This window comes from Perna viridis, chromosome 9, assembly GCF_037379345.1.
Source record: "Perna viridis isolate PV_CMFRI_1.1 ecotype Kerala chromosome 9, ASM3737934v1, whole genome shotgun sequence".
Lineage (NCBI taxonomy): Eukaryota > Metazoa > Mollusca > Bivalvia > Mytilida > Mytilidae > Perna > Perna viridis.
Window position 1 is genome coordinate 18,796,041 of NC_142453.1, and position 17,574 is coordinate 18,813,614.

General features: G+C 32.8%; 1 protein-coding gene across 3 annotated transcripts; it reads right to left on the reverse strand.

The window, feature by feature from the left end:
* Positions 1-572: 572 nt before the first annotated feature.
* On the reverse strand, positions 573-17,223 carry LOC148607190 (uncharacterized). 3 transcript variants are annotated; one of them, XR_015915226.1, is made up of 10 exons: positions 17,053-17,223; positions 10,223-10,960; positions 9,415-9,495; positions 8,912-8,971; positions 7,293-7,364; positions 6,575-6,622; positions 5,942-6,061; positions 3,757-4,905; positions 1,878-2,445; positions 574-1,613 (listed from the first exon to the last, which is right to left on the reverse strand). XR_015915226.1 is itself a non-coding variant. In XM_088545435.1 (10 exons), exons 3-10 carry the CDS (start codon positions 10,758-10,760, stop codon positions 1,991-1,993), a joined length of 2,523 nt encoding a protein of 840 aa, XP_088401561.1. In that variant the 5' UTR covers positions 10,761-10,960; positions 11,901-12,044; positions 17,053-17,176; the 3' UTR covers positions 574-1,990. The 3 variants fall into 3 exon arrangements, 2 of the variants coding, with proteins under 2 accessions (XP_088401560.1, XP_088401561.1); XM_088545435.1 differs by adding an exon at positions 11,901-12,044 and having other exon boundaries at positions 574-2,445; positions 17,053-17,176; XM_088545434.1 differs by having other exon boundaries at positions 573-2,445.
* Between the last annotated feature and the right edge of the window lie 351 nt (positions 17,224-17,574).

Below are 17,574 nucleotides of genomic sequence, written 5' to 3' on the forward strand. Positions count from 1 at the left end.
GTTTGAGAGCTATGCTACTAACTATTTGGCTTTGAGAACATTTATTTTTGACTAGATATGTATCATCAAAAACACGGCTGGCTTTCGTTGTCTTCTGCAGAGAAAGTTTATCTTACCACAGTCCCTGTCAGTTGCCCTGCATTTGATTAAAGTTAGCATAATAATTTATTTCATTCAAACTGTTTATGTTATTATTGTCCTTATACATTGTTTGTTGTTTCGTCTCCGACTTTCTTTGTTTGTCTTTGGCAATTGACAGACAAGTACCTTATATCGTCCTGGCGTAAATTGTCCATACTGTATACTTGCATCAATGTAAAGATATATCTACCATACGCTAATTTAAACATTCTGAGGAATGCCTTCAGTTTACCATATCAACTAGCCGCTGTTGATATATTCAATGAACACTCGCCAAATGTACTCAAATTCAACGTCAAATGCTATTTGCGTTCATATACAAGTATATTACATAAACATGCATCAGTAGTGCAAAGTTTGACCTAGCCACAAACTCACTGGTTTCTGGGAATTTCTGAGATTCCGAGATTAATGTTCTTCCTACCTTTATCGCCTGTGATATGTTGTTTGTGCAATAGAGTACAAAAAGAATTGACTTTCTTATACCAAAAAGAACAAAAAATGTTCGTGAACAGTATCTCTCCAAATTAGCTGAATGTTCAAAGTCTTGTTATTACTCAAAACTAAGGAACAATATAAACATGTTGTTAGGCGGTCAGATTAAACACATTTTATGATAAATATAATTGAGATTTTATGAACAAAAGATAACTCCATATTTTATCAAACCTGAGAATAGCCTTTTCATATGATTACACAATACCATGTCGAAGAACAAAATAACGCGATGAATCTCAAAAATTCAATTTGTAGATATTAGCTGTCGAAACTGAACCCCTTTTAAACTTTGAAATTTTATCGATGTACACAATTTTTGGCTTACCAAGGCTCAATATCATTCAAATTGATTTAAAGACTAAAATAGCCAGGATTAGACAAATGTTTGGTTTATTCAGTGTTCGGTATAGACAGGTTTTACTGTAGTACTTTTATTTATCGACAAAAGAAATGAATAGTGTAGAAAATTGGTAACAAATACCACATATTTTAAACATTAGTATTATATGTCGAGTTGCAAACAGGAATGCCTCAGAGAGCGTAAATACCTAATTTCATGTTTGGCACATATCATCAGTTAGACATTTTATGTTACTCGAAACAAAAAGTGGCCTAATGGAATTTTGCAGATTTTCAAAATACTTCTTCCTTTCGTAAAAACAATGCTATTTGTTACGTTTCGGGACTTCACAGGGATATACTAATTAAGCAAAGATTAAGTTACCATAACCTCGTGTCAATATATTTTTATACAAAAGAATTTTTACTTTGTCGGGAAGTTATAGCCTCAGGTTACCGTCCTAACCGACTGTCAAAAAGATAAAACTGTGTGTTAATTTTTATTTTCTTTATTATAACATATCGATCCTTTAACATTTAACATTAATCGGTTATTATGCGTGGCACACCACGCTAAGTAGTTAAAAATTGATGTTAATATGTATATCAAAATATTTATAATGTAGATATTACAACTTATTTAAGCAAGGCACAGGGCGGAATAAGAGGTAGATCAAATGAGTATCTGATAATAAAAAAGTACACTCGACTCTATAATTACAGAAATATACAAATAAATTCAAACAAAAAGAAAAACTAAAACAGAAAAAAACAAAACAAAACAAAGCAAAAAAACAAAAACAAAAGCAAAAACAAAAACAAACAGAACAAACAAAAACAAACAAACAAAAACAAAACAAAACAAAAAAAACTATACATTTGTAGGTTGTAAGTAAAACATTTGAGCTTGACTACGTATTGTCGTTAATCTAGGCTTCTGCATATTTATGAAATAAAACTTGAATTGAATACCCCTTTTCCTTGTAACACAATTATCTGCATATTGTAAAAATTATTGACTGATACGCTTGAGAATATCTTTCATTGGCGTCACAATAGAAAACCCATTGCAAAATGCAATAGCCATTCCGATGCAACCATTTTTGTTGTATGGGTTATTTATAATGTAGATACATGAGCCAGAATCTCCTGGCTTAAGATCCAGATTGAGGACAATTTGATTATACATACAGAACACTCTTTTTTGACCTGGGACACCTGCTGATAACTGCATATGTGCAGGATGACTTATCACAAGGGGACGGAATGTATTGCCATTGACATGAGCAGCCGTTTGTCCTAAATCTGGGAATTCAACTTCAAAGTCATCTTGTTTTGAAAACTTGACATTCTGCTTTTCGAGTTTTGTCATGGCTCCAGCGGCGACAACATCTGATGACTGCCCTAGCAGACAGAATTCTTCATGATGCAGGCATATACTCTCATTGATATATTTTGTATTAAGGCCTACAAAATAATAAAAAAAAATCCACAGTTTATTTTGTACACTAAAAAGCTGTAATGCGTGTAGGTTACAATAATGAATTACTCTTGCCATTAACCAGAGGTTAACGAGGTTAACGAGGTTAACTGCACTTTACAAAGGGTTCGTGATGCTCGTTACTGTTTGTACTTTTTTATACTTTGTTTAAGGAAGTTCACTGCTTTATTTAAAAATATAAAGTGTCTAGAAATCTTTAAATATATTTCATTCTAAAACAATAGACCTAATAAAATGGAAAAATCTCTTTAAATAAGTGATATGTTAGCATTGTAATCAATTTCACCAAAGTCTTTTAAAACAGAATGAGATCAATCTAAGTTAACTAGATGCTTACACGAAAGTGATTTAAATTGCTTTACACAAACGTACCAATTATTTGTTTAAGAAATAATTCGTGGAGGGGCTAGATTTGCACTCATTTTAACATGGTTACGGCATTTATATTCGATTATTTAACACCGAGCGACAGCGAGGTGTTAAATGAGAATACTAATGATAAACACATGTTTAAATAAGTACAAATCTACCCCCTGAATGAGTTATTTCTTTTTTAATATGACAAATACGGTAATTTTTGTAACAAAAATTTCCCTAGGCGTAGCCAAAATAACGGCTGTTCTGTTTAACCTCCTCCGTAAGGAAGTTGGATTATGTCATCGTATGTATAAAATGTGTGTATTTATGTCATTGATTTCAATAAGATAACCTCTCAGCCGTCAAATCATCGCGTAAACGTTTTTAAATAAGTGCTTTGTCTCGAATCGACAGCGAAAGAAAAGAGACAGTGCACAGGTGCTAATGGTGGGGTTGTACCGACATATACTGTCTGACGACATGGAGGCGTCATATTAGAAAAGAGTTATGCTCCCTAACCTAGGTGTACCCCCTTAAGCAATGTGGACGTCTTGCAAGAGATAAAAACGGAGATCATGACTTCGGTGAAGTTCATGCACTTCTTCTTGTTGTGTTACATATTCTTTTTTTTCAGCTTTTTTTTTTTTTTTTTAAATTCTCTTCGTTTACAATATCAGTTATTTATTTCTTCGTTCTGGTTTAGCATATAAAAAAAGGGTAAATTAAAGTATATTTAATGCATTTTAAATGAAAGTGTAAATGTTCTATTTTTAAAACTATGAATAAAAATAAATTGCTTAGTGGAATTAAATGAAAAGTAATGATCTATATATATCTATAAGGCATATTTGGATATATTATCTTATGATTGATCTAGTCTAACACTAGTCCGTTTTATTTAAGCTTATTTAATGACATACCGATATTTGCATAACAACTTGGATTTGGAGTACCAGAAATGTAGTCATTTGGGTCAATTGTTGTATTTTGCATCAAAACTACTGCGGCATCAATGCTAGTCTTTGATCTGTCGTCGTGGTCAAAAACCTTCCTTATTACCTTTCCACATGGGACTGGAGGATTCGTCATATAATTATAAGCTGATGATTCTGGGATGCTAAAGAAGTCTGATGACACTAAGGTATTTAAATCGTACATAACATGAGCGCATGTAAGGAAACTATCAAATCCATGGTAATTGATAAATCCACCTAAAGTTCCATTGCTTTGTTGTGTACCTATTTTGTCCCCAATGCGTAGCTTTGATATAAGGGTTGGTATACCTTCTACTAAAAGTGTTGGTATACCTTGGATTGATCTAGGGAAATGGTTATCTCCGATTGGAATGAAACTCTTTTTCCAGCAAAACAGTAAAAGACAATGCTCTTCAACTATCGACACATCGCCTTTATTCCCAATAACAGGTCTGACGGCACATGGAAAGATTAGTGCGAGGTTTGAATGTTTCTTGAATATATTCTCGGCAACTTCGGGTGGAAAAGTAAGTTTTAAGTACCGAGAAGTTGTCATGAAATCAGTGATTCTTTTTAAAAGTTGTTTTTCTACAAACGAATCTCCTGTCATAGTTATGAAGAACTTAATCTTGAATGCCTTGTATGTTGATGGAACGCCTGATATCTTTCGGTTTGAGTGAATAGCTATTACTTTATGTCTTGAACATAACATTTGCCTATCTGTAGGATGCCCTTTACAGTGAATAGCAGGATATATTTCGAAAGCACTATTAAGATGAGCATGAAAAGTACGGAAGAAATATTTTGTTATTGTCCAGGAAATAGCTTTTGCAGAATAGCTATCTGAATTTTTGAATGCAACATCCAACGCCTTGTCTATAATGCGATTAGAAACTCCATTATTGCTGGTATGCAGCATGAGCCATCTACAGGTAATGGATAATTTCTTTTCTGATGCTTGAAGTAACATATTTCGTAATTGCGTTTGGTTCTTTTGGACGTTTTCATACTTCATTTGGTACAGGAGTTCAAATTCTGACAGATCACTACGATTAAGCTCCCCAATAGTCATCCTCCGTTGCTCAACAAATGTTTCTACAGAAACAAAAGTACACCTATCACGTTTGAGCTCACCTTGCTTGAAAGGCAATGTGAGCTTTTGTCATCACTTGGCATCCGTCGTCGTCATCGTCCGTCGTCAACATTTCTTTAAAAATCTTTACCTTTTAAACCACTCTGGATTATTACCAAACTTGTTCACCAATATACCTAGGGTATCTACTTTAAAAATTGTATGGATTATATAAATCAAACGTAAATATGGCCACCGTTGCTATTTGCAGAAGTTAAGTCACCAATTTCTACATGTATCTCATATTAAAAAATAAATGTGACTTTCCTTCTTCAGCTTGCAGAGCTCTAAAAAACGTCTCCATTGTTTGGCTTGTTCAGCCAATATCTAGAAAACTATAATAGACAGAAATAAAAAAAAATTACAAGGGGTCAAAATTGTCGGACGACTCCTTGTTCTAGTTATTGTTCTGGAAAGTAGAAAAATGAACCAAGTGAACGACACAGGCTTCTTGGAGCCTTTTAATTACCTTCAGTAGGCCTCATAGAAACTTTCTTTAAAAAAAGTTCAGGTGAATATTGCCCACTGGAGAAACTAACGTTTAGATTTTCGTTATGTTCTACTACCGAAAAAGTACAGGAAAACCTTCCGCCAGATTTTTGACAACATAAACTGTAAATAAATATTTCATGATAAGTAACAGATCCAAGGACATGAACATAGTAAAAGTTGTTTTTTGGACCTAACGAATGTATTTATACAGTTTCATTGGTTATCTTAAGATATAATGAATCACCCCATGTCTGTTTTTTAGGCAGAACCATATTTACATTTAATAACCACTGGGTCTATGCCACTATTTGTGGACCAAAATTTGTATGTAGATCACGGTTTAGCAATAACCTTACATTTTGATGTCCCTGTATTGTCCCTTAAACTTAATGTTTCGGCATGTTATTTTGCTGATATAAATTGAAAATTCCAGTCACCATTGTTTTGTTATTGCAAATGCGTGAGACATTGTGATATATTACACGCTATATACTATTTGTTGCTTACCCACCACTAATTTCCTCCTATGGAATGTATTAAAGTTGACATACTTTTTGTCTAACCTTTGATCAATAATACAGTGAACTTCTATATTGTCACACCGAAGGTTTATTTTGTAGAACCAATCTACGAAAACAAGTGACTGCAATAAATACTGTAAACATATCAATTTTTGTGTTTGCTTATTTTCGCGGATTCTGTCAAATGAACATATTCGCGGGTATCAATTTTCGCGGTTTAAAAAATGATCAGCGTTATACAGTGTTAAAAATCAGTTTGGCGTGTATTATTTTGCGTAAATAGCAAAACATTAGTGCGTTTACAGTATCTATTTGATCTTAGTCCACAAGTTCATATTGTTTTTACTTCGCGTGATATAAATGGGAACAATTTTATTTCAACTGATAATTCTTTGCTTGGACATTGTCTTTTCAATGTCGAAAACAGTTTCATTTTCCACTGAAGTGTTTATCAAAATAACCTGTTTAACTTTCAGTTGTAAGTTGGATCTCTCTTTCTGACATATGTCATGTAAAAAAATCAATTCACAGATAACATACATGTTACTAAAACTCATGACCACAAACTTTCAAGTATCTTAATATGACGATATTTTGCATTTGAAACATGCTTGGTTACCTTTATCAATTACCAAAGGCTGTGGTTCCTTTAGTATATACCGCACATCTGTAAATACAAACTTTATCAGTTATGATACTCCGCTATATCATAATGAATCTATTGTTGTTATATAGTCAGCTGTAAAATTGGCATGATAAAATAGAATAGATGGTATTCAAACAACGGATTTACATACTTTGAATTACAACATCTGAGTGGTTTTTTTAGGAAACAACCATTTTATTTCTAGGGGGAAGACCCAAATTGTTCACCCAGCATTTTTGAATCAAACAGCCTCGTCCTGCCTGTTTCAAATTTGATGGCCAGAACAAAGTATGGGTTTAGGAAAAATACTCAATGTCAAGTTATCCTGTTTAATTAAAAGTTTGGTGAAGGATGTAATAGAAAAATATCTTGATTTAAGACTTTATAATGGATCGGACCCATCTATAATTATGAAAATCCAATCATCTTTGTATCCAAATGTGAGACGTTATTTTTTCCTACTTTACAAAATGCTTTACGATAGTTCAATTTCAACTTCAAAATAATGTGGAAGACTTCATCAAATATGTTATACTCTCTAAAACTTTAATAAATTACAAAATATCATATATAACGGTTAACATGTAGTCCAAAAAGGGTATACCTTAAAAATACAAAAAAGAATCAAACTTGTTCATCGACATTTTACAAAATATACCATTTAATTGTAAATTTAATAAGGTATACTTACAGACAATAAAACAAATCACAGCAGAAAATAGTATAGACCCAAGAGTAATGGCAAACTTGATATTGAAAATACCTGAAAAAATATCAGAATCATGAGTTGAAGAAAGATACATGACTGTGTAAGGAAGATATGTAACAAATGGATCCGTGTAGTACCACAAGGAATTGGCAATGAACCCCTTAAAGTAACAAAACAACTCATGTGTCATAAATGCGATGTTAAAATCCCCGAAGAATTTTTTGTTATATGACAGAATGAATTATCATAATGACAGGTGCATTCGTCAGTTTCATTACATCTTTACGCAAAGAATAGTCATTGTTCAAGTGGCAAATTAACTATGAGAGTGGTTAAGTGCAATCGTTTTGAAAATTCAAGATTTAAATTATATACAATTTCGATTCAACACATGTTTATTAAATGCTTTACGTTTTGCCGTTTGGTAAATTGAATACAATTGCTTTTAGGTATGACGACTCTGAAAACAAAAGAATGTTTTAATTAACCTGAAGTGCTGAATGATCAGTTACCCTTATAAATCATCGCAAGGTTTTCCACAACGGACATGAACAAGTTTTCAATCCACAAATTAAATTTAAAGAAAATGTTTTAAAAAATCTAAAGGGCCTAGATGTTGCTACTATTAAAAGTGTAGAACATCAGGCCATGATGTTTGCCCACACATATCAACTTTGTTATAATATCATTAAAATTGTGTAACACATATTACATCCAAAAGAATTATTTCACACCAGACAAACAATTTTTTTATATTCACATATTATAAACTAAGTGATAATAAATGATGTATTTAGTGAATATGAAGCTGTTGCTGGGGTGTAAAAAATATTTCTTTGCAAAAATATGAGGAGAAAAAAATGAACAAAAAAAGTACAATTTTAGAATTTCAGAAACCTTAAACAGTTATTTTGTTCTCGTAATTCCAGCATACATTGAAACCCTTATTGTGCTAAGATGTTGAGGATACTAGTCATTAATCATTTCAACATTTGTGAATTAATTTTCAGTTGTATCTTATGCCAATGAGAATCCTTAAAACCCCTCCTTATTTTCAATGGATTCATACTTTGCTGTTTAATTCGAGGACCACTAGAAAATAACAAGGCGTTGGTAAAGGGATACAAATAATCAAATGTTGGTATAAATGCTATTATTAAGTTGTTTAATCACAGAAAGAGATTTCTAATCGGTAGATAAAAATTCAAGGGTCAAAGTATTGTATCCGATAAATACTGCTGATGGCAATATATTCCATTACATTGAAATATTGGTAAAGAATTTGTCCCGTGCTCGTCATTTGTCCATTTTTTTTTTTTTTTTTTTTTTTTTTTTTTTTGTTTTGTTTTGTTTTGTTTTTTTGTTTTGTTTTGTATATTTCATATTTTGACCTGTGCTATTTTGTTATATACAACATATATATATATATATATTATGTCAATAATTTGCTATTTTCGGTTGCATATTTAACTAGATTGAATGAAGGTTGTAGGCGATACGTTTCGCCAAACTTGTCTGCTTCAAAAGACAGTTGGATACTAGGAAAGACATGCGTCAATGTATATTAATAATAACACCTGATTCGTTAGAAAACTACTTACACCATACCAAAAACAATGGGTCGTAGTAAACTGCATGAAGTTCAGATAATTTGGTCAACCCTAGTAAAAAGAAATGTGAAAATAACTATAAAATGTTATAGTTGCATATGTTCTTGTTATGATGTCAATATACATAATGTATGGTGAAAAGTTTGCCTTTTTATCAACCACGTGACACTTATGCATAGACATTTCTGTATAAATGTATTAACAATTTTAGAAATACAATAATAACATTTGTATTAAGAACTGTTTTCGAAACGATAACTCATATTTCTTTTTTTTTTGTTGATTTATTGGTGTAGTTTGAAACTTTAATATGTTTTGTGTAAGTTCTTTACTGCTGTTTTTTTGAAACAACAAATGAAAAGATTTTTTTCACGTGCTCTGATACCAGCAAATTGATTTAATTACTACGTACATGTCTTTTACATTAGGGAAATATTTTGAAGTTTGTTTTTTTTCATTTTTTTTCTTCATAAAATCAATATTTAATCACTCACAAAGTAGCAATATAATAAGCATAACATCTGTTGCATCATAACAATACCCAACCTCTTTGCCAGGTTCAATTCCTGTTAGTTCTGAAACAGGAAAATCAAATTTAAAAATGACTTCTTCATTGCTTTTATTTACCATAAGTAAATTTCTCAGCATGAAGTTGACTGTAAGTATTTGTTTAAAAACATGTACCGGTGTCTCAAGACCAAAAATATTTTGAATCGGTAGCATTTTCATGACACAAAATCCAAATATCATTAGGCGTCTAGATTTGATCACTGAGAGCAATACACTGAGTTCACCTGATTTAGTATTCAAAATGGTTGTGTAATATTTAGCCAATTTTTGCACATTGGAAAACAAAACAAAAAATATTTTTATCTATTTAACTTTTTGTTCAGACGTGTATATGCAAAAGGTATATTCTAGGTCCTCTTCTATGAAAATGTGATATCTTATAAATGTGACTGCAAGCATTGTAAATTCAAAGCTTTAACTTTCACACTAGTTAATGAATGATGTACAGTTGGAGAAAAAAGTATTATTATAGTAGTGGGAGCAAAATATCTTATATTTGACAGGGACATACTCATATTGATAATTAAAACGTTCCCTTACAAGGGGAACAACAACAAATTGATTACGCACACAATGAAAGCAACTTTATATACATTAAATTGTCCTCTCAACATCAGGGTTCTTTAAATGACCCTTATGTCCCTTCACACATTGATGAATTTTCGAACAAGTAAGAAAATGTATAACTAAAGATATGTGAGAAAACACATGTGAATTACAAAATAAGCTTACCATTTACTGTATATGAAGTCGTACTTATACCAAAATTTGCTTCTTGCAAAACATCAAACAAACGAAACTTTTGAAGCACTCCAAAGACACGAGTTATTAATTCCTCGTCGACCCACCCTTTCGAAACGGCGACAAACTTAAACTGCAAAGGTAGTTCATTAGCCAACACTTGTAGAATATGCAATATTGAAACCACAAACTTGTCGTATCTAAAATAGCAGTCGTCGATGAAATTGATAACTATTAGATAAATCTTAGCAGAATCTTTGGCATATGTCTTCAATGGATTTATTATCAAATCGTAGACGCAATTATAATTGCCAGGAGTTAAAACGCACGAGTACTTTTCCAAATCAATTTTTAACCAGGCATGAGGGACTATTGCCGCAACTTCCCTAGCTAACTCGACGACAAATGGAATAGGGTCTCTAGAACTGGTATCATCAAAAGTACATGTATGGTGATAAAGTACTCGATCACATTCCGGAGTTATGACATTCCGTGGATTATAGCACAGAAAATTTTTAATTATAGACATTTTATCTTGTGTTTGAAAACTGTATACGAGAAGGCCTCTTTTTGAAGACACGACTGCTGATGAGAATAAATGCACAAACGAATTTTCAGTCACTATAAAATACTCTCCTTTTAGAGCCCTCGATTTATATCCAATATTGTAAAAGTCTTCTAGATTCGTTCCCCCGAATCTGAATTGTTTGTTCTGTCTTCCAATGATATCTGCAAAAATATGAAATATGAAAATTGTTTTACGATCATGAAAAACATAGGGCTGCTTTCATGATATAACTGTAGTTTTATGTATATGATATACATGTTCATGTACATTTAGTAGTGTTTGATACTAAAGTACAATTTAGACTCAAGACGAGTACTATCATTTCTTTTGACTGATTTCTAATTTGATATACCATTGTTTTATATCATTTGGTTTTTTTTAAAATATGTCTAATAAAACATAATAGACCATAGATAAGCGTTTTCCTATTTCAGTGTTTTTTGTAAGCCTTAATTTGTATGCTTCATTCGTTGTGTTTTAAAAGCACATACAACATGTATAAGAGCAGTATGGCCGTTGCGTTGCTGTATGAAGTGTGAGTTGCAAAGACTAATTGTACCTCGCGATGAATTGAACAAAATGATGATCGGATAGTTATTCGTTACAACATAGTATATTCTGGAATTCGATTGCGGTTTTGATCGATATTCGGTGTAACGTGTATCTATTGTATCCGATCACTGGGTGTTTTCGTTTATCGTCAGGTATCAGATGTCTTTATCCAGTCTTTAGCAACAACGTAACGGCCACTCTAGATAATAGTTTTACAGTTGATGAAGATGTGTGCTAGCGGTAGTGGTAGATACATAAGACGTGGATACCTCAATACCATATGAGCAGGATATGCGTTTAGTGCAGGGGGAATCGAAGACTCTGCTGCTGCCCTTGCAAATCCACTTGTAGGTGAAAAGGAAAGCCAAGTGCTTAAGTTTTTCTTGCAAGTACAAATCCTCTATCAGTCTGATTTTAATTAGATACAGCACACGGTAAACCAGAGTCTAGTATTCTAGGCTAAACTGTTAAAGATCTCGAAGTAGCAAGGACCCTAGTGGTGCACTGTGTAGGCCCAACTGCGTGTGGATAGGCCCAATACTCACTAACCTTGCTGTTAATATGGGTAAATAGCCACACTGTCTTTTTGTTGTCTTGGGAAAGTCAAAGGCTATGGAAGTAAATCCTGACAGAAAATCCGGGTAGATGGAGCTCGAAAGCAGAGGAAACTGGTCGTCTATGGAAAAGGCAACCCTGAAAGAAAACCCGGGCTTACAGTGCAAAGGTTTGCCGTGGTGTTAATTGCTCCACCCTGTAAAAAACTTTTGTTACGGAAACTGAACACCAGACAAACTCACCATCAGGACAATAATGATTATCTCTCACCTGAAAATCAGACTAGACAAATGACTGCTCAGGGCACGACTAGATCATTTGTATTGCATCCAAAGCAGTCTTGCTATATTTGGGCATGGAACATACGGACAATGTGTGAGGCAGACAAAACTGCACAGATAGAAAGAGTGATGAGGAAAAACAACATTCAAATTATGTTTGTCAGCGAATGAAGATGGATAGGTAAGAACAGTAATTACTAACTCTCACAGTACAATCATATGTTCAGGAAGAGAGGAAAAACAACCACAGAGAAGAAATTCATCATGACACCACCAGCAAATAAATTCCTGATAAAATTGGAACCAATCATTGACTAATGGCAGCAAGGTTTAATGGAAAATATTGAAATCATCAATAATACTCTGTTAAGCACCAACAAATTTTGCAGAGGAAGAGCAGAAAGATAAAGTAGCAAGACATGATGTGCTCCTGATAATCGGAGACTTGAATGCCAAAGAGTAATCAAGGGAACCAGGTTATAGCGGCAAGTTCTCAATGACACTGCAAAATAGGTTCCAGACATTTGGCGATGTAGAAGAAGGGTTGGAAAGTGTATTTCGAGACAGCATCATTCATACCAGTCCAGATGTGCTGCAAGGTCAGACACGGACTTGATACAAGTAGAAACATGGAAGATAATTGACATGAGAAGACTTCTAATACAGAAAAAAAACCGCAAGATCAGAAAGAGCAATAGCCAAATACAGTAAAGCATACCCCGAATGCAGCATAGAGACCAAACGAAAACTGAGGAAATTTAAAAAGGGAATACTTTGCAACAAAATCAATCGAAGCCCAAGAGACATGCAAAAAGTACTCACGGGGAGAAATATACATTCTAAACAAACGTAGAAACACTAATCAAAGATGAAATCTTATAAGCAATAAAAAGTCTTAAAAACAACAAAGCTCCAGGTATTGAAAATATCAGTGCATAAATGTTAAATGCTGATCCTAAAATAATTGCAGATAAATTGTACGAACCTTTTAATAAGATGTAGGCCAATGAAGTACTACTTGCTGACTGGTTAAAGGTTTTTATTGTCAAACTTCCAAAGATAGGAGATAAAACAGATAGGTTGACATTATTATTATTTTGCTGACGACATTGCATTAATATCGTCTACTGTTGACAATCTGCAAAGGAAACATTTGGCCTTAATCAGATCGACCTTACCATTAATAAAAAATACCAATACCGTGCAGTTTGTTCCTGCACCAGCATAACAAAGCTAGAGCATGATAATTTTTTAGAAGGTAACGATTTGTAAAACCTGGGAAGCACTATCAGAAAAAAATGCAACAGAGAAAGATATTAGTAATAGATAACAAAAAAAACTATCACCAACAAAACAAAAAATAGAAATATAGTTACATCAGTGAAAAGACAAAGAAAAGATTATACCAACAGAATGTTCTGTTAGTCTTGTTATATGGTGCAGAATGTAGAAGAATATCACAAAAGGATAACTAAAGATTGTCTGGGTTCCATACGAAATGTCTCAAAAAAGATATTTAAAATCTACTGGCCCAGGAAAAACATGAAACAAAAATCTATATAAAAGAACAGGACAAAATGACCTTGGTACAGTGATTAAGCAAAGACAAATTCAGATGGCTTGGTCACGTTATCATGAAAGGAAATGAGTCCATAAAAACAGCCCTGAAATGGACACCAGCAGAAGGAGAAAGAAACAGGGGCGACCGAGAGACACTTAAAGGGGGACAATAAAGGGAGACACAAAGAAGATGGGAAGATCTGGAAAGAAGTGGAAAAGACAGCTATGGACAGACACAAAAAGAGGGATCTTGTATCAGCCTTATGTATCACTGAGCACGAAGAGGAGATATAGGTGGGTAGGTAGGTAGGTAGGTAGTTGATGAAGATTGTACGCATGTTAGCTACCATTAAAAATTATTTTTTATTTATTGAGTTTTATGTTTAGAATGCTGGAAAAAGGTATCACCCCCTAAAAGCTGTCCTTTGAATATTCCCTGAAATTGCCGATAATTACTTAATAGTTTAAACCCCCGATCACCTAGTTGTTTCAAAATTCGCCATATACTTTTTCAGTTGAAAATGCTCTGTTTGGTGCATGTTCTGACCAAACGCCTGTACCTTTATATATTCCTCCTGATGTACTGATGACACTAGAAACAAATGTTTATTCTTAGACATCTTAATTTCAGCTTTACATCTATTTTAATTTGTCGTTTACAGTTTCCATTATAGTTTTTTGAGTTTTATATAGCAAAATTAAAGCATTTCTTTACTGGACGTGGATACAAGAATATACCAATACCTCCATGTGACCATAAGGGTTTGCTTAACGTGATACCATTAAAAGATGTTTCTTAATGTTGCATGTAATTAGTTTGAGAAAAAAATCTGCATTAAATTGGACAATTGATGAAAAACCGACAATTGGACGATATGTTCACTTGTTCACCCACATTCGAAATAGTCACAAAGAATTGATAAGCTTATGCGATGAAAGAGTAATCAAGGTAACCAAGATTATATCGGAAGTCAAAATAATGCAACACAGGGGCAAAGACCAGACATGCAAAACACACAACAAAGAACATAAAACAATCAAATAATACGTGCAAAGCTAGAAAAGTAAATTAGCAACTCGGACTCTTCTAAAACCTTGGGCATGGACCAGGTGAACCGGTGGTGTAAGGTCCCTCTACTTTTCTAGAAACACCCACCGAGCTGCCCATAAAATGTCAAGTCCGAAAAAGAGAAGGAAAACTATTACACGTTGAACAAATCTGTTCTAATGGTGCAGATGGATGCATCCTTACAATCAGAGTTCATTATGACTACCGCAAAACTTCTGTAGTAATGACTTCAACTTTGTAGCATCATAACCTTGCTCCAGAGGCCTAATTGTGAGAAGTATAGCGAAGTACAAACAGTCTTCATAGCTTCGGAAACCTCTGGCATAACAGAACTGCAATTGTTATTAAATTGACTCATGACAAGTTAAAAACAGCTAGAGTTAAGCCAAAAATTAAAATAAGGAAAATCAGAAATATATAACATATAATTTTTGTTATATTTCGTTTGTGCTGTTGTAGTTTGACGTTTAAAGTATTGAGATAAGTAATAATAAATGATTCAAATGGCATAAGTTCATGTTATCTCAATAGTTTCAACTCTTAACATAGAAGATATCCATTGTAATGCGTGTTAAAGATACAATGATTTTCTGTTCATTTGTCAAAAATGTACGAACCAATAGGGTCTAATGACCTTTTTAAGAACATTCAGCATATTGCATTTTACTTTCTCACTTAACGAGGAAGACCTAGGGTAAGGGACATACCTCTTACCAATTATTGGAACGTTTGTTTAAAGTATTCCACATCAATCTCAAGGCATCAAAGTAACTTGAACTGATTTCATTCTGCTTCAAAGGAAAACTTGAAAGGTTTTGGTAAAATTGAATATGATACAAACATGTAACAAGTTTTCAGTTGAATCGTGACCTACAATGGCTTTGACTCATATCAATTGTAAAATGTGTTAATGTGGGGAGCTAATAGTAATGAGTTTTGATACATTTTTTGCAAACCATATAAAATATTGTCGGGTAAACACTGTTTTCGAGTGCACTTCCTAGCGGTACTAATTTCAAAATTTCAATAACCCACGGAAATAGTTTGTTTTTCCCTAATTCTTATCTATGTAAGGCAATTAGTAGAAATGAAACGTAACTCTACAAGATTCAAAACTCCGTTATTCTATTTTGAGGAAAGCTTGTAATAAAATAAATGAAATACTAATTTCACACATGCTAAATCTTATAATATATATGACGGGCATGAGAGTACGGGATTGTTTCAAGTTTTTGCCCTTTCATATCAATTTAAATGTGTTAGCAAATTTCAACATTTACCACAAAGTGACACTTTTTTTTTTTACAGATCAGTAGATATAAGAATGCACGTAACGTCCATAATTATATTATTACAAAATGATAATAAATGTTGGCATGACAAAGAAACGAAATTCCAATTTAAAAATAGATATTGCCTTGGATTCAAGTATTGTGAATATTCAAACATTTGTTTTTACTTAAATGTATCATACTCTTTTTTTTTCATTTTGTGAATATGTTCGAAAAAATCGAGAAAGCGAATCAATTCCAAATAATATACAAATACAACGCATAAAATTTTAGAAAGTGAGGCCCAAACTTTCGGCCTCCGTCGTGAGCAAAAAGTACTAAATATTAAGACTGAATATCAAGACTGTAGAAAATTGATTTTTCAATTTATTGGTTATTTACATTGCAGATACTAGTAACTAGTCTCACAATTGGTGATACAAAAAGTAGTTTAAAAAAAAACATTCATATCATAATCTAAATTTCAAAAGACTTAGTTTATGCTACTTTTCGTTTGCATGGTTTTCATGAAAAGACTACGTATTTTATATAAATAGGTTTATTTATCTACCCGATCTGTCAAATACAGCTGATAAAAGGTTTCTTCCTCTGAATAAAACTTTTTGCCGTATGTATTAGAGTTTAGATTGTACTATCGTAATGTCTGTTATATTAAGATAAAATGACTATCTACTGTATATATAGAGCCATGTTATCTTATTTATCAGCTTATTCCCGGCTGTCTCCCCCATAAAAACGAGAATCCTTTGTTGTAATTCATGAATTCTTTTCGCGACTAAGAAATTGATAACAAATATACTGTATTTTATACATGAGATAATCGTAGACTAAAAAATAATGAAATGTAAGCCCAGCTTACTCACATGAAAATTTGATGTGCCGAAAACTGCCCGTCAAACTACATAAATATTGTATACATTGTTTTATTACTAAGAAATACTCACGGTTACTTAATTTTCCTGAACTATTATTTTGCACCAGGAAATTCAGGAAGAATGCGCATGTCAAAGTTAATATAAGGGCAAATTGAATATTCCTCCTATACAAAATATAAACCAGTTTAAGATAGTAATAAAATCCCATTATAAACACGATATACTTCCCTGTCTCTATGTTGTCCATGTAAATGAACTGTATGCTTTGTTTACACACAGGGACCAGTATAAGTTAAAGTTAAGTAGCGGGAATTTCAATTAATTTTGACTATAGATTATGAGTGTCACGGTCTCTAATGAGGACATTTATGTATACCAAAGTGACTCAGCATGTAAACTTTATAAGTTAACAGAAGCTGATGTCATACATTAAAGTAAGATTGGTTGATTTTATTATAGATATTTTGCAACACAATTAAGTTCAATAGGAACAGTTGAATTGAGTATGTTTCAGCCTTAACAAAATATAAAAAAGACATATAAAACTGAGTATTTTTACAAAACATCATATAAGAGATGATCATTTCATAT